Source organism: Apus apus, chromosome 1 (genome assembly GCF_020740795.1).
Source record: "Apus apus isolate bApuApu2 chromosome 1, bApuApu2.pri.cur, whole genome shotgun sequence".
In the NCBI taxonomy this organism is placed as follows: Eukaryota; Metazoa; Chordata; class Aves; order Apodiformes; family Apodidae; genus Apus; species Apus apus.
In genome coordinates, this window is record NC_067282.1 from 9025275 (window position 1) to 9053177 (window position 27903).

The 27903-nt window shown below is 40.6% G+C and overlaps 1 protein-coding gene across 3 annotated transcripts in view; it reads right to left on the reverse strand.

Moving 5' to 3' along the window:
* The window catches only part of NOX4 (NADPH oxidase 4), a 117861-nt gene that overhangs the window by 11194 nt on the left and 78764 nt on the right, over window positions 1-27903 (reverse strand). For all 3 annotated transcript variants that reach the window (XR_007889618.1, XM_051620763.1, XM_051620778.1), the window contains 4 exons: window positions 11180-11299; window positions 7653-7761; window positions 7048-7116; window positions 4895-4995 (listed from right to left, as the gene is read on the reverse strand). Coding sequence is in view for 2 of the 3 variants with exons in the window: in XM_051620763.1 (XP_051476723.1) it covers window positions 4895-4995; window positions 7048-7116; window positions 7653-7761; window positions 11180-11299 (399 nt within the window). In the remaining variant the exon portion in view is untranslated. The remainder of the gene's footprint in view (window positions 1-4894; window positions 4996-7047; window positions 7117-7652; window positions 7762-11179; window positions 11300-27903) is intronic.

Sequence of the window (27903 nt, forward strand, 5' to 3'; positions counted from 1 at the left end):
ATTTCCCCAACCAGTACTATTACTTATTTGACTAAGACAACTCTGAGAAAGAAGTACCTCATGTTAGTCTCAACACACCAAGTAATGAAAAATTACTACTTCCCACTCTTTTTTTTCCATGATTAATCACTTTTTTTTTGTTAAAAATTACTTCATTAGTGTAACGTGTGAACTACACCTGCAGGAGATCTAGTCACTAACAGTGATTTGTTACACCAATGAACACAGAGCACTACTAACCCATCGTTATTTCTGGCAGCAGCAGCAGAACTTCATTGCTTTAGTTTCACATTAGCATGCAATCTTTCCTTCAGCAGCTGTACCAGAAAGCCTTATGAAAAGCCAAACACAGAATATGCCCCTTGTTCAACCTCCACAGCTCTCAGCCTGAGTTCATTGATTAACCTGACTTTTTTATACCACTCCATAGACAATAGCTCTTTGCTCTCTGGTCACCTTAAACACAGGCCATAAGTAAGATTCATGGTCATACAGTGTCTAAGGGCTCAGAGCAGTAGCCTGTATCAGAACAGGTCACATCCACAACAGCAGGACTGAGACATTCATTATAGTCACCACCTCCTTTGCTTTGAAAGATGAGGAGAAGGGAAAGGAAGGAACAGGGAAAGAGAATGTGGTGCTGTCTCTTCTATATGATGAAAAGAAAAAAAAAAAAAAATCTTCATCTTCCTGCTGAAATTGTGCCACTACAGGGAAAGAGCTTGAAGATTTACTGCTATGGAGAGACAGCACACAGGAGGGAACATGGCTCTAACTACTGTGATACACAGACTCACCAAGAGGCTGGAGACTTGAGTTCTGGTCCCTGCCTCTAGGACTGTTTCAGTATTTTATCCAGTAACAATTCAATATAAAATACCTTAGCACATGCAGGATAATCAAATGCATAGTTTAAAGCTGCCTGCATATGTGTTTGGTTAGAGAAGGGAACTCAGAAATGTAAGAAGAAATCTTTGTGCATATTGTCAAGTGCATGTGCCTCATGTTAGGCAGCAGCATGAAGAGAACAGCAGCCCACATGTACCAGCACACAGCAACACTGGCACAGCACAACCGAGGACTGAAATATCAAAAAGCACCACAAGGTTATGTAGGCAACTGCAACAATGTCTTTGTGCAGGTACCTTACAACCCTGACTGTACCTTCAGTTACCACACCTCTCCTATCCATCCATGGCAAATGCTCGTAACTCGTACATATACATCTATTAAACTTTCCTGTCCTAGCAGTCCTCCTTTTAATGGCAAGGGGTGTTGTGTTGGTGGCTGGATGTGCAGAAATTATGAGAACCCTACTTCCTGTTGCTCTCAAGTAAGATTCCTCAGACCTTGCAGACTCTGAACACCCTCTAATCTGTGCACAGTGGAGAAAGTGTGTTATGAGCTGCCACCAAGAATCTGTCTTCTACTGTGTATTTAATTGAGAGAATTAATGTTGTTGTTTGTTTTCATTAGCCTAATTAGTATAGACTGACAAATACAAGCCAAAGAGTTAATCTGTTTCTCTCCCTTTCATTACATATATATAGCCCCTGAAGCACAGACATGTCTAAGCAGCATCTACTGCTAATGTATTCCCATGTCTATGCAGCACAGACTGTTAATGCTTTCCTATCACAGCAACATCCTTCCAAGGTACACAGAATTTTTGGCTAGTGAACAGAATCATAGAAAGGTTAAAGGATTTGCCTAAGGTCACACAAGAGACCTGTGGCTGACTAAGCTGATCTCCTGAAAGCCCACTGAGACACTGCCCCATGCAGTGAGCCAAAGGCTTCTAGACTTCCCTCCCGGGATGCCCACCATCAGCATCTCTTCTAGACATCCCTCCACATACCACTTACCTCCCACAGTTCACATGCCACATCCTCACTCATTTATGCCCCCCACTTTGCTGCCTGCAGACCCCTTCCTCCCTGCCCCGCTGGGCTCCTGCCCAGTTGCTGTGTCACAAGCGGGCTGAGAGCAGCTACTACACTGAGCAGCATGTCACTGCCCTGAGGTGGTGGGCTGTAACTGCTTAGCACTCATCTGGGACAATGGCTGACCTTGTTGTTCAAATGAAAATAGTATTGCTGAGGTATTATGTCTGCAAATCTTTCAAATACCACTAACATGTTTACAATTAGAGAAATTGTGTTATAGGCCATTCTTTGTAATAATTATAAACACTAATATAAGATTTACTCATTCAGAGCACTAATTAAATAACTCTTCAGTGATCCTAGGGGAAGAGTAGGTCAGCATGTATTCTTGCATCCATTTTATGAACAGTAGGAGGTGAGAGACAGTTTAAATACTTTACTACCTAGAGAGGACAGAATCAGGACTTGAAATATTCCATTTTTACATCCCATATTCATTCCTAAAAAGAGATTTCTCCTTTATAGTTTACAAGAATTCATATCATCATGCTCCACACTCTCCTCTCCTACAGACATTCATGTCTTTTTCTAGGTCAGACTCTATCTGGAAAAAAGCACATGTCCATTTGTACTAAGCAAAACTGATAAAGTGTGGCAGCCAAGGGGTGGTGTAAGCTTTTCATCCAGAAAACAACTGAACAGGAACAAGGCTGCTGCTCTGTCCCCAAAGACAGAGCACGAAAAGCAAGACAAATAATTCATTATATAAACTGTCCCAATGTGCATCTTTGGAACTGTGGGTGTCATATAAAACATCAACAGCAGATGGCACACGTCTGCTCCTCTTAGTCCAGAAGAAAGACTTGGGAACCTGGTGTTGGCTTGTCCCATGGCTCTGAAGGTCTGGCAAAGCTGAGACACTTACAATTGCACTTTGCTTATTTGGGACCCAAAGAGCAATAACAGCAACAATTCACAAAACCACAAACTAATCAGATGGCTGAATTGATGAGAGATGTGCCAGCTGTGTGTTTATTTAGGTGTAGCTTTTACTAATATCACAAGATAAAAAGTGGAAAATATCTTGGCTGCCCATAAACAAGCTTGAGGGATGACTGAAATACATATGAAAACCTGAACACTGGCACCAGATTTTGGAAACAACTCGGTTGCCCTGCTTTCCTACCCTCTCTCCCCCCCCCCCCTTTTTTTTTTTTTTGTCTGCATTTTGCAGCAGGGTCTTTTAGGTGGAAAGTTAATGAGAAATAAGAACTGAAATAAAGTTAGTAGGAGCCTAGGAAATTGGACTGTAGAGAAAAATGGAAGTTCCCATCTCACCCAGGGAAATAGGGAGAATATTTACATACAACAGGGAAGTTTCTGTGGGACAGCTGAGTTGCAGGTTGCACTACTATCATGTTACATATAGCTATGTTTATAGATACAGATCTATTTCCATAAACCCTGCTAAGGGACTGATGGAGGGTGAGAAACCCTACATCTTGGCAAGCTGCAGAATAATCCAAAGAGTAAGAACATTATTTCAGCACTAAAAGACACAATGCCTGGAAATGGTGGTACAATTTAAAGACTTGATGTGGAAAAGCAGAGCAAATGGTACTTGAAGTCTAATTACGAGTCATGTCATGGAAAGCACAAAAGAAAAAGCAAGTATGACTACCACTAATAGCTTCATCTATATTATGTGCACTTACAGCCTTGCAATGAAGCAGGAGAAACCGTGTCATTTTCATGTTTTAAAACAGTTAAACAAAAAAGACATTGGATTGGAGCATAAAAGGTCAACAGTCCTCTATGCAGAGGTCTCTGAGCCAGAGTCAACTTGCTTCTCTGATCTCTACATTTCCCTTTCTTTCCCACGGTTCTTTACTACAAAACCCTTCTCTAAGTGACTCAGTTGCAGTGTGTGAATCCTACTAAGGGATGTCCCTCTACAGCAGCCTTTGAGGCATCCTGGCAAGGCACCTGTCCACAACATCCTCTAGGACCTGAATCCAAGACACATATGGTCAGCAGCTTAGTCTGCCAACGGTGATGACTATGAATGCTCAATGATTCTCAAGAGTCAGGGCTCAGTCATACCCTGCCTCAGCAGAAAAAGGGTCAATAAGCCACAGGTAGATGTTTGTTTTGCAAGTGCAAAAGAGGACAAAATGTTCTTGAGGCAAAATCTTGCAGATGAACAAGATCACAAAAGCACCTCTTAACATGGTGCACCCAGATGACTATTAACAGATACTGAGGGTGGTTTGCTCCCACCCCACTGACTAGACCAGAAGTGAACTAGGGAAGACACACAATCCATTCCACCAGATCAACTTTTGAGTCAGAATACTCTTGGTAGGGTGTAAAATACTCAACCAACAGAGCTGGATCTGGACAAAGACATTCCATAGTCTAATTTCATGTCTTGTCTGGTTTACAGCTGTCTTGTTTCAGACCATAATATGCTTGCCTAGCACAGTAAAAAGTCCTTGCCAGGTTTTAACAAGGAATAAAAAAGCACCAGGAATCTCCAAAGACAATGTATCCTCTGAACAAAACAAATGCAGGACAGTCAGATTCTTCTTTCTGCATTCTGTTTGTAAACCAACACTATAAATTATGAGAAAATCAGAGAAGAAGTCAACAATTTTTAAAAATGCAACTTTATATATAAAACCAGGATATGTTGCAAGTCAGATATTGCCATGGACAAAAACATGGAATCTCTATGCAGTGAGATGGAAATCTATTACTTTTATTTTCTGGGCCACTGAACATCCTAGCTGCATGGAAAGATGAACTGTTCTGACTGTAAAAAAAAAATAAAATATGTTTCAGTTTGTACAGGCTAACTCTCAACATATTAGCTCATTTCAACACTAACAGCTTAAACATTACACTCTAAGATAAAAGCTAAAAACATTATCATACAAACATAGCTGGAACCAGATAACCTCTCCATGCCTCAACTCGTGGCACCCTTCAACCAAACTGGTACTTACCTCCTGTTACACTTGGCTATTTCATCAAAAATTAGTTTCCACCGAGGTCGCCCAATCAAAAGTCTGGAGTTTAAAGCTTGATATTTTTCACCAATTATTTTCTGCAAGAAACAAACAAACAAACAAATCCATTCTGCCTGATGTGTAAATTGGCTCATATCACCCAGGGCTCCCATTTCTGACACTGACTGACTTACCATATTGCTGAGGTGTAAAACCTGAGCACAAGTATCAGACAGCTCTGATTAAAGCTGCAGCCATTTCATGCACCAGCACCTCTGCTCTCTGCCTTTTCAATGGCTCTCCTTGGTGTTCATTATACATTGTTCCTCACGCAGCTGCTCATTAATCTCCCCATTACTTTTAAACCAATTTATTTAATCCATAAAACAATAACTGTGGTCCTATTATTCATTCCCTCTTTGGCTTTTAATGCTAAGCTGGAAGAAACACTGCTGATACAAAAATCATATTTCTGTCTGAAGCCTTTTTTTTTAACTTTGTACAAGTAACTATTAAGACAAATAGGTCTGAAAAAGTAACAAGGGAAATCTTGCTTTTCACCCTGGGCATAGTTTTCCAGCTGTTTTGAGCTGCTGCAACAGCAGAAAGCAGCCAAAACTGTTCCCTGGCTGGATCCCGACCCATTCCAGCAGTGCTAACTCACCAGCATTTCAATAAGGTCAAATGCCCTTCCATTGCAGGGCATTCCCTTTCTTTGGTTTCCTGTCCTATAGGGGTAGAAAGGCAGAGAGAAGTCACATCTAATCTAAGCTACCAGAATCACTCCACTCCTGCATGACCTGAAACATTGCACATACCAGTGCAAACACAGAGCCTTGGCTAACTCCATCCTTTGTTGGCCTTTTCTATTCAGGAGGCATTTGCTGAGGGATGGGCTTGGCTCCCTGCTGTCACACAGGCAGGCTGCTTATGAGCAAAGGGAGCATGAAGCAAAACTGCCCTAATTTTGGTAGCAGTCAGTACTTTGGACTAGCATCAGTGAACACAGAAGCTGTATGGCAATGGAGAGTTGAGTTTAACTCCCCCATGAGAAATCACAAGCAGCATTATATTTTATGCCAGTTTTGTTCAACAGCCACTAAAGAAAAATGACTTTAAAGAAAGACTTGAACCAAAGTTGACTTAAATAAATTCAGTAGCTGCTCAATACACATTATTAGAAAACTTGCTTTGAATTGTCTGTTATTACAATCTTGCTGTGTCACTGCAACGCAGTCCTGCTTCAGGTTTTAATTTTAACCTAACAATTGCATACCAAGTTAATCAATTAGGCACCCATTCCAGTTGACATACATTAAATCTATGGAGCACTCTTCATAACTACTGCGACTACGACATTATTTTAGAATATTGGATAGTGTTCCTACCAGAGCTGTGAATAATATGCTGTCTCCACCTGATACCAGGCAGATCAAAATCTTTTGGGTATGGCTTCTCACTGCATTTCATGTTTTGTAGTTATTTTTAGGCTTGGTTCTGGGCCCACTGCAGTCAATGGAAATTTCCAGACACAGCAGGGTAAAGAATCAGGCCTAGGCTCACATGCTAAATAATGTAAAATGAAGATCATAAGCATAAATAGCTACTGGAGATGCCAAGCTCTGAGGAATTAGCTTTGGGGTTGGTAATACATAACAATCGACAGTTCAGTATAATTTTCAGTCTTACACATCAAGAGATTTGTATCTTTTGTCTATATTTGAGACAATGAAATCTAAAGCTTTTAAGAATAGTTAGTTTTTCTCAAAATATTTATCTGAAAAGAAGAATTGAGCTTGCAAGCTCCTAGAATTGTTGTGGTTTGATTCTTAGCCCAGAAATGATGAAGATTCCCCATAAAACATGGCCAACTGCCTAGTCCTTTGGCTGGCCTGGAAGGACCTCTTTCCTAGAAAAAGAAGATATGGATTTCTGCCCACATCTAATCAAGTTAAGGCTACTAGATTAGATTCTCCTAATGCGGGATGGACTTGTTCTCTTACCCTAGCAATGAATCAGTCACTTGAGTTCATGGCCTTATTTCCTGTTTTTACCATCTGCAGCAATTCCCTTTTGCCTTTGACTGACAGTTTGCATTGTCTACTACCCCAAGGTCTAGTTCAGTTTACAAACAGCATTTAGCCACATACCTGTATTCCATCTGTTTGACTTAGGTACAGCTGGATGTTTATATAGTCTGGTCGATTCTCCTGCCAAAGCTGGAAGGATGATAAAAACAGCTAGTGAAAAAATATTCCTTCTCTTACTGTAAGTGTAAAGTCACTTGTACTTACTATCCTGAGAGACTTCAGCATCAGCAAAGTGAGCTTTTTAATGAAGAAGATACGATTGCATAGCACTCCTTCATGCACTCCATCATGCTGTGCACAAAATATTATTTTAGGAAGCTAAACTGCTCTTAAAAACCTTCCTGAAATTGTAAATCCCTCTCCCTTCTCAATCTGTCTACTAGCCAAACACTTAGCCAGACCTCACAACCTGCATGTCGTTCTTCCATATCATAAATTTAACAGACAAGCGTCCAGAGTAGCAGCACATGGCAACATGCAATGAAATACTGATGACAGATACTCCAACTGTTTTGTACAGTTCCAAGAATAAAGGAAGTCTGGGTCAAGTAGCCCAAGCAGAAATACTGCTGGAACTTGCATTTGCCTATAGCATGCCAGCTGTGTGGCATGGACATACCCTGCATTTACCACTTTGTCATTATCTCCCAAGCAACACCCATTACCTTGTTGTGCAACGTACAGAGCAGATCTGCAAACCAGCGGAAAGATTCAATGTCCCTGCACACCCAAATGAAGTAGAGTCTTCTGAGCTTGTAGCATTTCCAGCCATCACTTGAAAAGAAAATGTTTGGGTAATCAAAAATTATAATTTAAAAAGGAAACCTTAATTAAGGTCCTTTATGTTCATTTGTGGAAACATGGATTTCCATGAGAAGCTAAGTGCTGAGTTGCTCTTCACCCTATGATAGATCAGACACTAAAGTGACCAATGCAGCCTGTTATGATGATCCTGAGAATATTAAATCTCTAGCACAGAGCTAACACCCTTCACAGATACTTTTTCCACATCAGAAAGTTGTCAGCTATACAGATGATTTGGGCAGCAAATGTGGATTCATGCATCATTACCAAGCTTTTATTCTGAAGCAAAGCAGATATTTTAAGTTCAAGTGTATTAAGTCAATTCTTTATTAGGTTTATAAAGTGACCCATAAGAGGAAAATATTGACAAATGCTATACAGTCAGGACTTAATTCTGCCTTTATACGTGAAAGGCTCTGGTTGATTATAATTAATACTCTAGCAAAATCACAAAGACCAAATCAAATCAGAGCTCCATTGTGTTAGGGAACTGTGTGACACATTACAGTCCTCAGAAAATGCTGGTGGGGAAAATTCAGTCATGGGCAGATTCTGGCAGGGCATTTAGAAAAACAGGACTCTCATGTCAGATTTCTAATGCAAATAAAAACCCCCAAATATAGCACAAAGGAAGGACTGGAATGAACTGGGAAAGAAAACAGAAGTTAAAAAAATCCTGATGATTAATGAATCCAAACAAAGCGCAAATATCCGAAGTATCTTCTTTGGTAGCCAATGTTGTTTTCTGTTTTTCTGATCACTGAATTAGCCAGTGCACAGATTGTTTCCTCCTTTTCATCCTAAAATAATTTTCAGATAGAGAAGACCATAGCCAGCCAACTTCAAACACTAGTTCCAGGAGCCAGCCCCAGTTGGAAAGTTTCATGATGTATCTAACTATACCCATTGTGAATTCCTCCAAACTCTAGGCTTGCTGGCATATCCATCAAGGGTATTTTATTAACAGATCTTCTTAAGTCATGACTCAAATCACTGTCTTACCTCCCCATACCCCTAGTCTCCACTGTAAGCCCAAGGACCAAGGATGGACCCATTCTCAGTAGCATGTAGGGGCTGAGAACTCACCTTTTGTGTAAACTCCCCCCAAACCAAGAGAAAAAAAAGTGCTTTAAGGTTGGAGAGTACAATGTCTTTCAAATCCTGATTTCAGCTTTTTTATTTGTGAACTGTTGACCTGCAGAGCCCTTAGGAAGGATCACAATCTGGTCAGATGTGACAAGGTAACTCTAAGCAGTAGGAACGAAATAAGCACCTTTCACCATAAAAAAGGATAAAAGCACAGAAAAATGCAAGGCATGTTATATTGAACTACTGTGAGTCAGTAACAAAACACTGTTCTTGGTATTGAAACACTGCAGCTGGACAAAGAGGCTGGATTGCAAGACTACAGGAAACAGGTCAAGCATAGATTTAAAATAGCACCTCAGACATACATGCCTGGGTCTACCTCCAGCAGGATATACTATGCAATAAAGGTGCAATCCCCCATTATAGCCATATCCACATGTATGTAACATTTCTTGTATATTTCTATGTTACCACTGCCCATAATAACAGCCATTATTTACAGACCCTTCTGCATGAAAGTCATTAGCTTTCCTTAATGTAAGTTTAATTTTATTAAAAATAGGGCATAGGGTTCCACAGTTAAATGGAGGGAAGGGCGGGAGAGGGAATTTATGTACATACAACAGGAACATAACTGAGCAGGAAACAAATGATTACGTGGACAGGCTTCTGATCTTCCCCAGACCTGCATGTCCTTGACACAACAGGACCATCCCTGCTGCTCTGCAGTCCTGGCATCGTAAAGCACTCTGCTTGTTCACACCTGCCAATTTCTGCTTCCAAGCCAGGGCAAAGAAAATGGGCAGATCATCCACTAAACCAGTGCTTTGTTGATGTTTAAATGCCGAGAAGGAAAGCAGGCTTAGACTGCTACTTTCTCCCAGAATCACAGAACGATTCTCCTGGACAGTGTTACAGGTCCCAAGGGGAAGATTGGCTACTAAGGTAGGTTATGGGATTGACTGCTCGGAAGGCCACTTATGGCTTTATCCCAATCAATGGACATTACAAAAGCTTTTGGACACTAACCTTCTGTGGCAATGCCTGTGCAAGTTCCTACAGCCTCTGATAATGCAATGGTAATGGCAAATTTCTCATCACCTGCTGTTGGTCCATCATTATAATCTGTGACACTTTCGGTAAGCACTGACAAAGATAATCCATCATGAGGGAAATGGCCATCTTATCCACTGGGCTCCAGGCTTTCAGAAAAAAATGTACCCTGTTTTTGAGAGGATGATCAATACACTCTCAAGAGAAGAAAATGAGGGAGCCCAAGATGGTCTTTGAGGGCTGTAGAACTATGAGATGGATGGGACTGGCAATTTTCAGAAGCACTCAGCACTGCCAGGCCCAGCCCAGATCAAGGACAGAACATGTACAGCATCTAAATTTTAGTCTTTAAATTCACTTTGGAGTTAGAGCTGGCCATTGGCGTGCTCATCTTCAAATACTTCAGTTGTGCATTGTACAACCCTCTCGAAGCTAGTCAGCCTTTCAACACTTCAGAGAAGGTTTGTTGCTTTGGTTGGCTATTTATACAGTGCCTATGAAACACGGGTGCTTAACCTGTGACTGGAGCTCTTTGCCAATAAAGTACTAAAAAATAAATGAAAAAAATCAATAGCAATCATAAAAGCAAGCTTATTTCTCACAGCGTAAGATATGGTGGGAAGCATGTTGCTGGTGTGACAAGAGAAACAAGAGGTGAAAGGTTTGGTCTGAATAAAACATCAAAAGTTTTAAGTTAAAAAATAAGAAAAAAAGAAAAGAAAAAGAAAAAGGCATACCTAAAATTTCCACTTTTCAAATGGAGTTAAATATCCAAATACTCTCTGAATCCAAGTGGATCCCCTTCCTTTAAAACCTTAAGTTTACATATTTACAGAAGTCAAAATAGACCAGTAGGGCTGACCCTTCACCTTCAGAAAATTGTCACAGCTTTCTGATTCTCAAAATCTCACTATCGTAGTTCATTGCTTCATCTAAGATGGGACATGGAGAAAACAGTCCAGCTGAAGGGCTGTGACTACATTAATCACAGGCTCGGCTGGTGGCAGGATATAAAGGTTAGTGGCATTGTCCCAGCTCAGCTACATTACTGGCACAACTCTGCCACAGCTCCAAGTTACAAAGCATGAATGAGATTTATGAGTATCCCAGTCCTCTACCTCTCTCCAAGGAATCTTTCACTTATACTATGCTAATGGAAGTTTTTAAACACTCAGAAAGTCTTCCTGACATGCACTACTATGGTAAACTGGGGGGAAATGGCTTTAAAAGGCTTAAGCTCACTTACAGCAGTGTGTTTAGTACTGATGCAAATGGTGTAACTCCAATACCTCCAGCCACACAGAGGCTGATCTCATAGTTCAGGGATTCTTCAAAGGGACTTCCAAAAGGTCCATCCACATACAGTCTGCAGGAAAAGGAAAAAAAAAAAAACAACACTATTAGAGAAAGCTGCTAAAATCAGAGAGAAGTGGGCTGGTATTAGCATCCTACAAATATTTTATTGCAATTTTTATTAGTCTTAGGATGCAGAATATGAAAACCTTTATCCTGGAAAGCTTTATGTGGAGAGGAACCAATATACAAGTGGTATGAAAACCTGTTATATGAAATCTCTTGGCACATTCCATGATTAAACAAGCCATTTCTTAATCAAATGGGTGGAGTTAACCCTTTTGCCCGTTTTCTCGTATTAGAGAGCAAAGCAAGTGCTGCATTGGAAACAATAACAACTTGGTGGGTCATAAAAAGGAAGAGAGTTTGGCTAGTAGGAGATTCGCCTCTTGAGCATCAGAAACAAGGAAATAGACAAAGGAGTAAAAAAATCTATTTTTCATAGCTTCTCCTGTTTTTCAAGGCCCTCCAGGGAATAAAGAGATAACACATAATCCTCCTTCAGTGAGCAAGAGGAACAAGTTAACATCTATCTACTCCTTCACTTCACATCCAGACCCTTGGGAATGTGATCTATCCCAATAATACAGGTTACCTGAAGAGGGGTAAAAACCACTGAATTACCTCTTTGATTCAGGGCTCTCATTCTTACAGTAATTTTGTCTTCCTGCTTTTAAAGATAATTTAGGAGACTGAGTCCCATTTCCAACTAATTTTTAATATTTCGGATGCTGCTGGAAAGTTATTTAACTGTAATTTAAAAATGGTGATTTAGGGATCTTCAGAAGCTTGACCTCCAAATCTTTCCTATACTGCTAGAAGTCTGACCAAGGTCACCCATAGATAGCTCAAAATCTACTGGCTGTAATACCTCTAATAAGATTCACATACTCCCTATTCTACTTACAGAATACCAACTGCATATCTGCCTTTAGTCCACACCAAAAGGAAGTTCCAACATGTATTTTCAAACACACAAACATACTGGTACTATTATGTAACTAAGCTAAGCATAGTATTTGTCTAATAAAAGGGAAAGAGCCTCTCCTTTATACCGTCAGACAGAGAATTAAAGGCACAGGAGATGTTTCTTTTCCCAGACAATATCCTCCAACCCTCATCTGATTTTTTTCCTTTTGAAGGCTGGATCTTGATGCCTCATACATTAATCTCCTTCTTCAACAGTGTCTTATCTGAACACAGGTAAGCACCTACTTTCTGATGGAACTGGAGGCAAACAAGTTGATCCTTATCTATGCCCTGTCTTACAAATTCCTTTCTTGGCTTTTGGTGTCCTACCTGGAGAGAAAGGGAAAAGACACTGGACCAGCCACAGACATCACCAGAAAGCACTGGAAGTGCTGGAAGCAGATATCATAGAATCATAGAATCTTAGGGGTTGGAAGGGACCTCGAAAGATCATCTAGTCCAACCCCCCCTGCTAGAGCAGGGTCACCTAGAGCACATCACACAAGAACGCATCCAGGTGGGTTTTGAATGTCTCCAGTGAAGGAGACTCCACAACCTCCCTGGGCAGCCTGTTCCAGTGCTCTGTCTCTGATATTTTTAAATTAACAAAATTATTCACTAATATTCATAGCTAATCAATCTACAACCCAAACATGCTTATTTTTATTTCTACCTTTGTATTCTGAAGTCACAACAGTTTCTACAAATGCTCTTTTGGAGAATCTCAAAGCTTTTCCATGTCAGGTACGTTAGCATCAGTATGATGAGAATACTAGAGAAACAAATTCCTCCTTACTTAGAAGTAAATTCTTGGGGCCAAGAAAAACTTGACTGAATATGTGCATAAAATATAAATAGAATGTAAAGTATCTTCTCATCAAATGTTTCCTGTTACATAACACTTACTCCCTACTTGCTTAACAAAGGTTTATTTTCCACTAATGAAATTATATCACTGTTGGTCCAGAGTTCAGCAGCAACTGCTTGAAGAGATCTTCTAAATATTCGTTTGACTGAGGAGGTAAAGGAGCATCGTTTATTTAAATAAACAACAGAGGAAATGTAGAGGAGCAGGTTATTACTCTAAAATTATTCTGGTCTGCAGGACATTTTGAGAGAAGTCCACAAATGTTATGGTGTCAGGTGAATATCTCAACAGAGATCTAATTTTGCAGATGAGATGTATATGCATAAAACAAGATTTCTTGTAAATAGCAAAGGATGTTAAAGATTATACTGATAAACCATAAATTGGATTATGAGTGTTAGGATATTGTGGTAGCAAAACAGGGTATTAGGGTAATAAAGGAAGAAGGTACCTTAACAACAATAGACAAATAACTAACTAGTCAATAACTATTACACAAAGGCTAATTGTTTGAATGCCAGCACCCTACTTATTAATAGGCCTTATACTGGACTGCAAACAATAATTAAAATAATACCTACAGACAACGTAATAATACACTCACTGCAGTTTTTTCTCTTATGTTTAAAAGGATCCTAAAGTCTTAAAGTTTCAAAGCTTAAAAGTTAGAGCTTTTCTTAAGATTTAAAGTTAGCTAATGAAAATATGAATAAGAATTCATGTCTAGGGATTTGGTATTTCTTACCCTTTATTTGATTACAGCTGAATGTCCCTTTCTCTCAACCTCTTGAGGAGTAACCACTCAAGCAGGCATCCCTGCTAGAGGGGAGAGGATCCAACAGACCTTCTAAGGAGAGTGTACAGGATTCTCTCTGATCAAAGATGGGACTAGGCTTTTACAGAATAAAGTGATTGAGTGCTGTTTTTTAACTCCTTAGCAATACCTCCAAAATCCTCTATTGGAGAGCAAAAGGAAAACAGGAGAAAACCAAGAAAGCCTTTTTTCTCACCAAGCAAACTCTTCTGTTTATCTGTCCATTTTTGTTTTGTCTCTATTTGGCCTAGCTGTGACTAGGCTGAGCGTTGAGTTCTTCAACACAGGAGAGCAGCTGGCATCACACACATCTACTAGGCTTTTGTACTTTCAAGGTTGTTATCAGTTCAGAGTTTGCTATGCCCTCTCCCTTCCCATGGGAACCATTCAACTCGAGGCTAAGAGCAGCGAAACTGAGGGACAGAGTTACTGAATCACACAAGGAAACTGAGGCAGGCCCACTGAGGTACACTGTCCTACTACATGGTATCAGTGGAGGGCAAAAAGATTAAAAAAAAATAGTGGACAATAAAGACTAGCAACTGAAGTCTGCTGGCATACCTCTCATACATTTTACGCTTACCAGATCCTGCCTTGTTGGTGAAATCTAGAGAATCGCTCATAAAGGTACCACTAGCATAAGGACAGGCCTGAGGGAAATTCCTTGAATTTTGCACAAACAGCACTAACTTTCATTTGGATACACAGACTTAAAGCCAACACTTCATGGGGAAAAAAAACACAAGCAAACTGTAGTGATTTGGGCCCAACATGACAACAAAGAACCAACCCTGTGGTCGCTCACTCAACTCCCCCCCCCACACACACTCTGGGATGAGGAGGACAAAGCTCGTGAGTTGAGACAAAGGACAAGGAGGGTTCTTCACTGACTAAGGTGCTGGGCAAAAAAGACTCAACTTGGGGAAAAAATAATAATTTAATTTCACTAATCAAACACACCCAGGACACAGACAACACACAGAGCAGGGCTTGCGTATGTTACCCCACCCCTCCCTTCTTCCTGGGCCCAAATCACTTTGTTCCCGGTTTCTCTCCCTCCTTCCCCCCAGCAGCACAGGGGGATGAGGATGGGGTTTAGAGTCACTTCATAGGCTGGTAGTTCTTGCCGTGCCATCCTCCTCAGGAAGAAGGATTCCTTACAGTCCTCCCCTGCTTCCATCCCATGGGAGCAAGTCCTCCATGAACCTCTCCTTCATGAGTCCTTCCCACCAGGTCCAGAGCTGCTCCAGCCTGGGCTTCCCACAGAGTCACGGGCTCCTTCAGGAACAAACTCCCCTGGCCCAGGGGCTTCCAAAGCTGTGCAATCAGAGTCCACTGGCAGCAAATCCTCTGGCCACAAAATCCAAGTCCACTGGCCAAGCTAACCCCTCCTGGTGCCTTCAGGGAATGTTCCACCACCTTCCTCCATGAGTGCAGGGGGACAGCTGCCATCTCACCATGGGTTGCAGGGAAATTTCTGCTTGGGCACCTTCTTCCCCTTCTTCCTCACCAACCACCAGCACCACTCTGCTTCTCCAGCACAGCTCTTCTTTTTCTTCCTTAAGTGCTCACTCTGCTCAGCTCTTATCTCAGTTCTTTCAGACCTTAATCACAGAGGTGCACCCACTGTCTCTCTAATGGCTCCTTGGCTGGGTTTGGAGCAGGAGGAGCTTCTCAGCTTCTTACAGGAGCAACCCCTGGGGCTCTTCCCCCACTACCAAAAATCCCACCAAACCAAACCAGCACACAAATAAACCAAAAGTAAACCACCAAAAGAGATTTTTCCAGATATTACCACAGTGGATATGACAATAGTCATATACTGTTGGGATGCCATTTAGCAGAATTGCCTATTTGAGGGCTCTCTGAGGAGTGTATGTATGTCTGATCTCAAAAGGGACTATTACATTCCTGGGAAGTCTGAGTGCCACTGATATGATCAGGAGTTGAAACATGAAAAGTAGATCTGGCCACCACAAACCAGTCAAGAACAGTACATAAGTCCATGCCAGGAATTAAAGAAACAGCCTTCAATTAAATACACATTTTGGTAAGATTGCTCCAGTTTGTGGCCCATTAGTCCCATCTGGCCTGCAAAATATTTCTAACTGCACACTGTTGTCTTCCTCTGAGGGAGTAAGGAACAGTTGTTTGGACAGCAAATGCAGCCAGAGGAGCCAAGAGCCTCCTGCTGTGCCTGCATGTGGCCCTGCAGAGAACAGCCAGAAGTCACTGCTTCCAAGTGTGAGAAAGAGAAATGGGAAAGAAGCTGGAGAGACATTGCTACTGCGTTAATACACCTCCCAAGACTGCCTGAAAAGACTGATTCCAAAGATAACATGATCTCCCAGAAGATTATGTTGGATGTCATAAACACACATGATTTAATCCCATTTTACTATGGGGATAACTTATAAGTAAAGGAAAAGTGACCCTAATGGAGATGGTCAGTTAGGAATTGAACCTTCTTTCATTCAAGAAGAAAATAAAACCTCTCCTGATGTCATATCAACAGCACAGTGATGAACAGAGCAGCAATTCAGTCATGGATTTTTGCAGAGATTATGCAACTTTCACTTCCTGTCAACACATTCCTCCTTTCATTGGGCAGTACTGAAAAGTTTTGCATAAAAGCAGTTAATTATTAGGAATGAAATCTCATAGAAGTTCAATAACAAGACAGATGAACCAAAGGGGATAAGATGACTTTCTTAGGTTGTGCCCCAGGTGTATCACACTACCAGGCTATGCTCTCCTTTCCCCCCAGCTTTAATTTAATTAATATGAAGGGAGGGAATGGAATTTTACTAAAAGTTTAGAAAATCTCCCTTCAGGCAAACTTGTTCAACTAATCAGTTCTTCTTTTCACATGTATTCATTTCCATTCTCAGGAGTGCTCTAAGTTATTTTGGCACAATTTCTTAGCTCACAATCAGAAATAAAAAAAAAAAAAGCTCCTCACAGCAGAATATATCACAAAAAATAGTAAAGCAGATTATTAAAAAGTATCTTACAGATAGCTGGTGAACATATTTTCTATTTAAAGCACAGTTCCATACTACAGTACAGTGCTACAGAAATATTCCTGCAAGCACTAAGAGAGCTTGTTCCAGCACTGAGCAATGCAACTGCACTAACATGGGGCTGTTCCTATCTCAAGGGACAATGTCTCCAGGACACAGGCAGCTGTGATGCTTTTGAGACACAAGTTTTTATCTTCCGTAAGGAACTGCCCACCTCTCTGTCAGGCTTGGACCTCAGTGCTGTGCTTTACTGCAGTGTGTAGGTGCCCTCAGATAAGCTTAATGCTTACCTTGTGCTTCACTACCCAACTGTAAATGCTGATATTGTATAGTAGCTTTTTTCCTAAGCTCATATAGACTTACTGTGAGACACTATCAGGGATATTAGTGGAATAACAGATGGATAGGCGAGTTCATTCAATTTTCATTAAGTAACAAAAATGAACAAAATGCTTGGATATGAAGTACTGGATAGAATATAGAAAGTGAAGTCCCAGTCTGATTTAAGTTTGTGGCAAAATTACCAATATAAACAAAGATTTCACCCTGCAGTATAAGGTTTTATATCCTCAAAGCACTATTCATCTTTTGAATAGAGTTCTCCAAAATCAATTCAAGTAAGCAAACCTCCTCCCATACTTGCTCTTCTCTTTAACTTGTCACGCTAAGACCAAAACTCCATACTGGATAAGGCCTGACATCTCCAAGAAACCTACTGTCTGGTGGCTCCAGCAGTCTCCTTACACTCTTCTGCTGCTGTAGCTCTTACGCACCAGCGAGATGCCATCACCTCCCTCTGATAACCCACAATACCAGCCTCCACCTCCACGTGATAAATATTCAAACAAGTGCCTTCATGTTCCTCCCACACTGCCCTTCAATGCCTAGCAGAAAATCTCTGCAAATATCTGCAGTGCTATTTCATTAACTCCCTTAAGATTTCTTCTTAAGATTTCTCCTTCCTCTAATATCTAAGAAAAAATATAAACCAGAAGTTGACATTAGTTAGGCTTTCAATGTGCTTGCCATAGCTCAGTCATGTTCTGGCACAATATTGTCTCACTCTTTCCCTGAATTCTGCTGTCTGATTTTATCCATCTGCTGTCTCGTGTCCTTCTAGTTTAAGCTGGTTTGAGAGGACAGTCTCTCCTCTGTGTGATTGTGTGTGTCAGGAGAGCTTCCTCATGTATGATTGGTTCTTCAGAACACTAGGATAATACAGAGAAAGGAAGAATTACTGGAAACCACCCAAATCTGAAACTGATAATAGAAGCAACCTTTCATATGGTAGGCTTGTAGAAAGCAAAACTGATTACAGAAGTGTTCCAGATTACTCTGGAGTCTAAGGCTTAGTTCAGTGTTCAGTAAAAACCTAGCTACAGCAAATGACATTATTTTAATCTTCAAAGAAGCTGCACTTAGTACTATCAAAGATTTTCAAATAGTTTCTTCAGCAAAAATCAAGACAGTCACTTCAACTTTTGAAGCCAACATGCATGACTTCATGTCATTATTTAAGCCTTTTATTGTACATTCTGACACTACTTTTCCAGAGGACTTGTGATTATTGACAGCATTTCAGTACCAACAGCCTTTTACAGATGAAGAACCACCATGGAATAAAGCACATCAGCCTTCATTTGTATGGATTTCTGAAAGTACAATGGCTTTCAAAATTTAAAAGTGTAACAAAATGTGACATCTGGCATGTGAGATCAGAGAATCCCACGTGTTCTCCTGACATTGTGAAGGATGATGTTTTAATTAAAGAAAACAGCAGCCCCTTAGACTAATAAGCTTGCAAAACCCAGTGGGTCCAATTAACTTTATATACTATTTTGTGCAAGGTTGCAAAGTGTTATGACTCTAACTCAGGTTTCATTAGGCATCCTCTCCCTTTTTTAACAGCTTGAGTTTAATTTCTGATTGATTATTCATATTTTTTTCTTTCAACTTCAAACATATTTTTACAATATGCATGAGAGCTTGCAGAAGTTTCCTTCTCTGTTCCAAAGAAGTTGCCTCCTCCATTAGTTGGTGAAATATCCAATTATAATGATGTAGATGGCTCAAAACCCTACAGGAACAACCAGCATCAGATTTTCTTCTCATTAGAAACATTACCAAGTTATCATTATTTTTATAATCCTAGAAAAGCCATTTGGTTTAGTACATCTTGGTTCTATTTATTTCTCCCTTGCTGGGCAAAAAAACCCAGAATCACCTGCTCTTCAGATTATTATACACTCAAGGGTTTATACTCAAGAAGAATTCCCATTTCCACAACATAGCAAGAGCAAGTATGTTGAAGGCATGATGAGAAAGGCAAGAAAGAGGAAAAGCAGAGCAGCCAGCTGTATTTTCCAATGGATAATGCTCCTTCTGTACACTCTGAACTGACATCCCTGGTTTTCTAAGGGACACAGTGCAGGTTCACAGAGAAAAAGATCCCACTGGAGTATGCTGGAACGCTACAGCAGCAGCAGTTGTACAACTATCTGTGTGGAGCTGGACTTGTAAAAAGGAGTGAGGAGAATGGCAGAGGAAGAGAAAAGAACCTCATAACCATGAATGAAAACTTCAAAAAAGCATATAGAGAGAACTCCCTTTGAAAGCAACAGAAAACAGACTTGCAGAACTCATAGGCACACATGACACTTCCTTGTTCAGGACTCCCAGAGCAACCTGAAGGCAATCTCTCAGACTAAATTAATTTCTCTCAGAATGTAATAAAACTGCCTAAATATTGCCTAAAGTATTTATGGAGAACCAGTATTTCTTAGCACTCATTGATGACTATGATAGGAGAGCAGCAACAGCATAGACCATTCACTTCATTAAAAAGGTCTGTAAAACCACCATGACAACTACAATAAAGTATAATTATGTATTCAGACAACTTTGTTCTCTCAAAGTACATGTACTTTCTGTATCAAATTCTTGGGTCAATATTCTTAATTATGTTGTATTAATTCTTCTCCATGGTAGCCTTTTTACCGTCTTTTTTAGAAAATATTTCCAAAATATTTCCTTTGATTAAAGATCACACATGATTTAATTTTATTATAACAAGAAATCCAATTTTCCACTTATTTCCTTACCAATTAGAGTACCTATTTTATGAAGTGCCTTGCTTCTCTGTAAACTTGTCTCCTACCATTTTTGCCTATGCTAATACAGTAAAAGATGAGTATTTGTAATGTCGTAACTTGCTTTAAATGATAAGATGCTGCAGATCACCAATCACAAGCAGGCTGAGCATGTTGGCCATGTGCCTCCACAACTCACTCACTGGTGCAGTAGTTACCTGCTCCTCACTGCAACAGTATTTCTGCTTCACAGGAATCCACCCTTCCATATTTGGCCTTTTGTCTCTTTCAGTACTCACAGGAAGATTTTTCTTGCCTATACTGTTCCCTTTGGTGGCCTTCTCAGAGCTGCCATCTAGCAGATGGCATGGGTCCTCCTCACAACCAGTGCTGATGTTAGCACTGAGCCCTCTGCCCCTCCTGGTAGATCACACTGATTAAGACAGGTTATCCCACATCCCAGTGTCAGTGGAAATACCTGCAGCATCAAGTACCTTAGGGTACTATGGGAAACTTGAAGCAACTGAAACATATTGGAGCACACTGATACAACCGGAACGCAGATTTCGGATGCTGATTCTAAGTTTTTAAGATCGCTAATTATGAAATACTAACCATCAGTTGAGGTCTAAAGTAGTTCCCTCAGCCAGGGTTTGGGCATTTTCAAAGTTAGGTAACAAGTCTACATCAGAGTTTAGGATTCAGGAAAGCCTGACAGATGTTATATATATGAGATGTAGTAGTCCCCACATCCCTGGCAGCTGCTTTGCACTTAGAGGATATATTACACCCAAAGCCAAAATACTTATTTTTATAGAGTAGACTGGGGGAAAAAGAAGACTACTCTAACTAGACATCCACACTGCCAGTAGGCTTTCCTGGTCAAGCTCTAAGACACTTTATGTCTGGGGAAAGAGAAGTTGGCACATGCTGGCAAATCCCAAGGATGACAAGTGCAAAAGTTTAAATCCTAGCTAGGAATCTGCAGAAAGAAAAGGGAAGAAGAGAAGAAGCTTACTAGAGTGCTGGAAGATGTAGACAGCAGTAGATCGATGTGAAGATGAGGCCAGGAATATCATGACCCTCTTCAAAGGCAGCCCCCTTGGACTATACAAAGGAGGGAGGGAGGTGGGAAGGGAAGGGAAGGGAAGGGAAGGGAAGGGAAGGGAAGGGAAGGGAAGGGAAGGGAAGGGAAGGGAAGGGAAGGGAAGGGAAGGGAAGGGAAGGGAAGGGAAGGGAAGGGAAGGGAAGGGAAGGGAAGGGAAGGGAAGGGAAGGGAAGGGAAGGGAAGGGAAGGGAAGGGAAGGGAAGGGAAGGGAAGGGAAGGGAAGGGAAGGGAAGGGAAGGGAAGGGAAGGGTCTGCATAACAATCCCTGTTCACTAGCACAGGAATGTATGTGACAGCAGCTCTTCATACAAAGATGCCTCTGTACAGCCCTCTGGCCTCTTGAGTTATTCAAAACAAATAATTTTGAATCCCTTGAGTTTTAAAGTTCCTTCAAGCTCTCACCTTTCTATGTGCTGCAAGTGCATCCATGATAATAGAGTCTTATTTTTAGCATTTCTATGAGTTTTAAGAAGCTGCGAGAGAACAAGTGACCCCAAAAAGACAGATGAGCAAGTGACTTGGTGACATAGAGAGAAGGAACCAGTATTTGAGTACTTCAAATACAGAATTCATCTCATAACCTTTCCCACTCTTACTTTTCGTAACAATCCTGAAGGTTACAACCTGCTGGGTGTGAAACAGTGCTGCGGGGTGGGGTGACTGTAAAGCACTGAAGAGAACAGGGGTTAAACATGACAGCAGAACACATCTGGCACAGAGTCAGGGTCTAAGTCAACAAGGCCTTTCCTGTCCAATACCAGTTCCTATTGACCTGGCCCCCAAAGTTGCTCTGTGTAGATAGAGAGAACCACATTGTGTGTGACTGTTCTTATCATTCTAGAGAGACAGAGCAAATCCTGATCAAGCTGAACCCTGTCATTTTCGTTGGCACTGTGAAATGCAGATCACAGGACTATGCCTCAGGTCTGGCCTCAAAGGCCAGTTTTGATCCTTCAGAGAGGGAGAGAAGCCCAGCCTTTTAATCCCATCTCCCTCATGCTAATCCACTGTCATTTCCAGAATGTCACTTACATCCTCAGCTATGCTTTTCCTTTTGCTGAAACCCGGTTAACAACACTTTCTCAGACCTCCCCTCCACAGGATTTGGAATGCTCAGTTTAACAGATTTAATACTCAGATACACATGGGTATAAAACTGTTAAAAAGTGCTAGGTATGATCCTAACATTAACATTTTCCCCATCCCATGTCACTGTTTCTTCTTTGATTATGATAATTTCTCTCTTGGTGAACTGTCTGACATTTCTGCCTATTCCAACTCATCTTCCTTTTCTTCAACCCACCTCCTGATCATTCAGAAACTTCAGTCCATCTGCTCTGAAATATACTATCCTCCCTGGCCCAATATCATCAGAGGATTTAATTAACTTGGCTTCTACATCTCCCTCCTCGTCATTCATTATTTGATATATTGAAAAGAACAAGCCCCAGGAGGAATTACTGCATATTTGATACCTCACACCTTTTAAAACTGTCTGCTGCAGAACTATTTGCTGCTTGCCACCTGTCAGCACTGACTCTTTAATTTTATTTTATTTTTTTCTTTTTAATACACTGTGCTGTATTCTTATTTAGACAATACTTTGCTAAATTGTCTATACAGAAAAAAATACAAATCTGATTCCAGGACAAACCAAATGGCAAAAATGCCACTGAATTCCATGATCCCAGGATTTAATTCTACAGGACTGAAAGGTATATTGTCAAGCAGATATCCACTGTATAAGCAGATAGATATGTATCTGTACAAGTGTGTGTATATATATATATATATATATCTCTACACACACACACCAAGTCTATTTTTCATTATTTGTCTTGCTGCGGTACCTTCATTTGTAAGTAAATACACCAGGACATAAACAGAACACAATGGATGAAATCCCAATCCTCTAGGTTTTGTGTAACAATCATAATTTCAACAAACTGTAAAGCAAATATCAGACTGATAGGTGAATAATTTCTAGCTGTTCCTTTCTGACATTTCAAAACTGCATTTTATAGTTTTCCTAATGGCTGCATTTATCAACCATTTGTTAAACCACCACCATGTGTTTCTCACGTTATCACTTCGACCTCTATTGAGAAAGTGCACAAAGGTCCCTTATCAAAAGTTATTTTTCCCCTTGGAGTAGGAACTTTACAAAAGGCACAAAGAGGAAGGATAAATGCAGCAGCTCAGGTGCTGTGCTGGAATCCAACTTGCTTTCTGCCACACTTTCCTTTGGAGAACTTGGGAAGTCAGTGTGATGCCATGTGACACCATTTATAGTTATATTTCTCAAACAGAGAAGAACATTGCAAAAATAACTTAATTAAAAGGCTTTGAGGCCCATAGATACATTAATAATGGTGGTCATAAACCCCATCGATATATGGATCACAGACCTTAATGAGGAAATAAAGGGAAAGGAAGGACAACATTACTCAAGAGTGGTTTTAGAAACGCATTGCTTTACTGTTTTCATCTCACTGATGCCTTTTGTCTGCAGACCTAACTGACACACAGTCTAAAAAAGGGTGATAACTTCATATCTTACTGGATAAGTCTTGCAAAACAAACAAGTGAAAGAAAGGGTAAAGATGACTGTAGATAAAGGCACCAGCCCTGTTCTTTCCTTGTTAATTCTATTTATCAGTTTGGTTAACCTTACTTGACAGTGTTCAAATGCTTGTGTGAATAAGGGTTTTTTACCATCAGTGACCCAATGATAATAAAACTTTAGAAGCACTTTTGACACTATTAATTTTTTTCTGTGAGCAAGTTCTATGGTCCAATGTTCTTTGAACTTTCATCCTCCAAGGGACCTTCAAATGCAGAGAAAAACCTATCCCCAGACTCAGCAAAATTAAGACAATTTTTTAAATAGATGCTAAATACTTCAGACATGAGTCTCCTCCTTGCATGCCATAAAAAGGATGGAACAGGGGAATGAGACAAATTTAACTGGCTCTTAATTGCCAAAACATTTCCTCATGCTGCAGATGCTATTCAGTGGTCCCCAAGTGTGACTGCAGGGCCAAATAACTAACAAGAAAGTTAATTCAGTGAGGAGGGCTCACCTGATCATGTATAGCTGGCATAGCCAATCCAGAGATAAATGGATTTCTTAAGCTTCAGTGATGCTCTTTAGAGTTGCTTGCAGATATCAAATTAATTACAACCAGAGCCCTGTGCAGCTGAACAAGCTCATTCAGCATTGTTCTCCTGATCCCACAAGATAAACCTGTACTTTTGAATCAAGGTATCTTTCTCCATGTAATGTGCAGACTGTGCACAAACCAGAAATCTCTGTCTTTTCCTCCTCTCTGCTCTCCTTCCCTCCCTCCTTCCCTCCTCTCTATCAGACCACACAATATTCAGCATGATTGCTCCCTTTCAAGACATTCAGAAACCAGCAAGTTTGATGTGAGTTGAAGCAAAATTTCATGTCATCTCCTTGAAACAAAACAGGGTCAACAGAGAGGCTGGCATTTAATGATTATCCTGCATGGAATGTTTGCTCTTTCTCGAGCAAAGCACAATAGCTTTTCACTTGGACATAACTGAAACATGCAACCAATGCATCCCCTGTCCTTCCCACTCAGAAATATAGAATCATAGAATGGTTTGGGTTGGAAGGGACCTTAGAGATCATCTAATTCCAACCCCTCTGACATGGGGCAGAGTGGAACCTCCCAATAGACCAGGTTGCTCAAAGCCCTGTCAAATTGGCCTTGAACGTTTCCAGGGAGGGGGCATCCACAATTCTCTGGGCAACCTGTGCCAATGTCTCATCACCCTCACAGGAAATAATTTCTTAATATCTAACCTAAAACCTCTCTCTTCCAGTTTAAAGCCATTCCCTCATGCCCTATTGCTATAATCCCTTGTAAAAAGTCCCTCCCCAGCATTCTGGCAGCCCCTTCAGGCACCCAAAGGCCACTATAAATGTCTCTGGGAGCCTTCTTCAGGCTGAACAACCTCCATTTTCTTGGCCTGTCTTCACAGAGAAGTGTTCCAGTCTTCTGATCATCGTCATGACCCTCTTCTGGACTCGCTCCAACAGCTCCATGTCCTTCTTGTGTTGGGGGCTCCAGAATTGGACACAATACTCCAGGTGGGGTCTCATGAGAAACGAGTAGAGAGGGAGGATCATCTCCCTTGACCTTTTGGCCGTGCTTCTTCTGATCAGTCCAGGACACAGTTGGCTTCCTGGGCTGCAAGTGCACATTGCTAGCTCATGTTGAGCTTCTCAAAAACCAACACTCCCAAAAGTCCTTCTCCTCAGGGCTGCTCTCAAATTCTGGCACAGCAACTGAATTATGCAGTGCATCACTTAACTCATGGATCTGGGGACTTTCTAGCCTTTTTTGCAGTTTATACTAAAAATTTATGGGAAGTCTGATTTCAGATCACAACTTTTCCAGACTTTATCTTATGCCAACTTGAACAAAGAGACAGTTTCCTAGATTTGAGCGAAGTGAGTGGGATCTCTCCAACACACTTCAAACTCTTACTGATGGAAGGATTAGCTGAAACCCTAGAACTTCTTCCCTTGGAAACTGCAGTGCAGGAGATACCCTTGGTATATTCTTAAGACCACAGTTTTTTCTTCACAGTGCACAAAAGCCCAGTACATAAGGTTTATGACACCTTCACAAGATAACATTACGTTTACATGATTTGCCTCATCCAAGTGGAAAATACACCTGAAGGATGAAGCACAAGAAAATAAATGGCCCATCATTTCTTTAGTCTTTCTTTAGCACCATGCGATGGAGAATTTGTTACCAGCCACTCCCATTGCTCTACTTTCTCTCATAACATAAAAAGTTTTGAAAAAAAAGCCAACCCTACAGATAGATTTCAAAATCTGTCAAGGCTTTTGAGGGGATGCAAATACCATTCTTTTGGAGAAAACACTGGAAATAAATGCCTGCATTTCAAACATTATTTAGGAAGCTTCAGTTATCCATGCAAGAAAGGACAATTTCATATATTTTAAGATCTTTATATTCTTGTTTTTAGCAGAGGGAAATCAATATAATAAAGAAACAATCTTTTATGGTGATTTGTCTAAAAGAGGGATTAATTATACCTTAAACATTCCAATATTATAAATCACCAACAGTAATGCATCTAAAAAACTCTTATCTCACAAAGACATAATACACAGCAAGGAAAATACAAAGCTATAATCCTTAAGTAACATCACAATATACCATGCAGAGGAAAGCAAGATCTCAGTCCTCAGAAGTGCTCAGACATTTGGCTTTCATTAGACACTTTTAGAGTACTTTTTTAAGAAACCAAAGAACAATTACACTGACAACTGTGTAGGCTGCAGTAGAGGTTACTGTTTCCATACCGGTCAAGTGGATTTGGGGCAGGACTGACCCTGCTCCCATGTGGGTTTTTTGCAGTAATTTTGCCTTATACAAGCTCCTGGAGAAATCAGGAAAGTTCCTTGCAAGATTTGGTTCTAAATGAGTTTCAACCACACAAAAACTTAATTTAAACCTCATGGTACAAAGATAACTTGACATCAATGGATAATTAAGTCGTAAAGCAAAGTGTTACATGAAAGCTATTAGGCTCTAAAGCAAATGATTTTAGTATCTTTTCTTTACGGTTGGTGCCTAAAACACAGCTTCTGTCATTGCTTTGGGGAAAGAAATAATGTCACTACTTCAAGAAACCAAGGAAAAGCACAGCTAGTCACCTCACTGAACACCTCACTTTAGGTGCAAACACTTAGACTGGCAAGTTTCTAAGAAATTTGTAACCCACAAAATGCTTCTATTAAAAACAACAACAACCAGGAACTCTGACTATCACCCAGTTTATCTTTGTCAGCCAACATTTCAGTGTGTATCTTCCATTCAAACAGCTTTTGTGTTAGAAATTTAGTCTCCAATTCTGCTCATGAACACCTCAGCCAGCTGATTAGGCAACACTCAGAAAGGATTTGGCAGCTAATACCATGGGCTTTTGCTGTTCCTGCAGCTGCTAACAATGTTTTCCAGCTGCTAACTGTCTGACCATTCAAAAGCACTTGTGATTCTTACAAACTACTTGACATGGTCATAGAAGAACTTTCTTTGGGGTTAGGCTTGGGCCACTAGGCACAATATTTGAGTAGCCAACTCCTGGCCCCATGATTGAGAAAAATCAATAGCTGGAATACTGTGCTATAGGATGAGATAGATTATCTAGCACTGACAGTTTTTAAGATTTGATAGTTATTTCTGTGCTAAGTTCTAGCCTAGATGCTGAAACATCTTCCTCTAGGAAATGTAGATGACGAACATGTTTACCTGGAGAAGCTCAATTCAGGGTGCTCCAGTTGGCATCCCACAACTCAAGTCTCCTATTTGTTTCTCAGAAGAGAGGGGATGCTGTTAGATCAACGTGGGCCTCTTGATGCCCCTGATTCTCACTAAGAGATTTAAGCCCAACTTGTTGCATGAAAGAGAAATATGAAGTGCCTCGCTCACATAGACTGAAGAGCCTGGCATTCAGAATTGAAATGCTCTACTAGTGCCACCAACCAAAAGGTTGCTAAAACAAACCTAAGCTCATGTCCTGAGAACAAGCCATCCTTACCCATTTTATGCAAAACAAGAACATCATAACTGTCTCCTTTGCCTTGAAGGTTCATGCTCCTCTCTGCTCTTACAAGAACACACACTCGTTCTGCTACCCCAGGGGTTGCAGCAGTGTGGGCTGTTTTCGGAGGTATT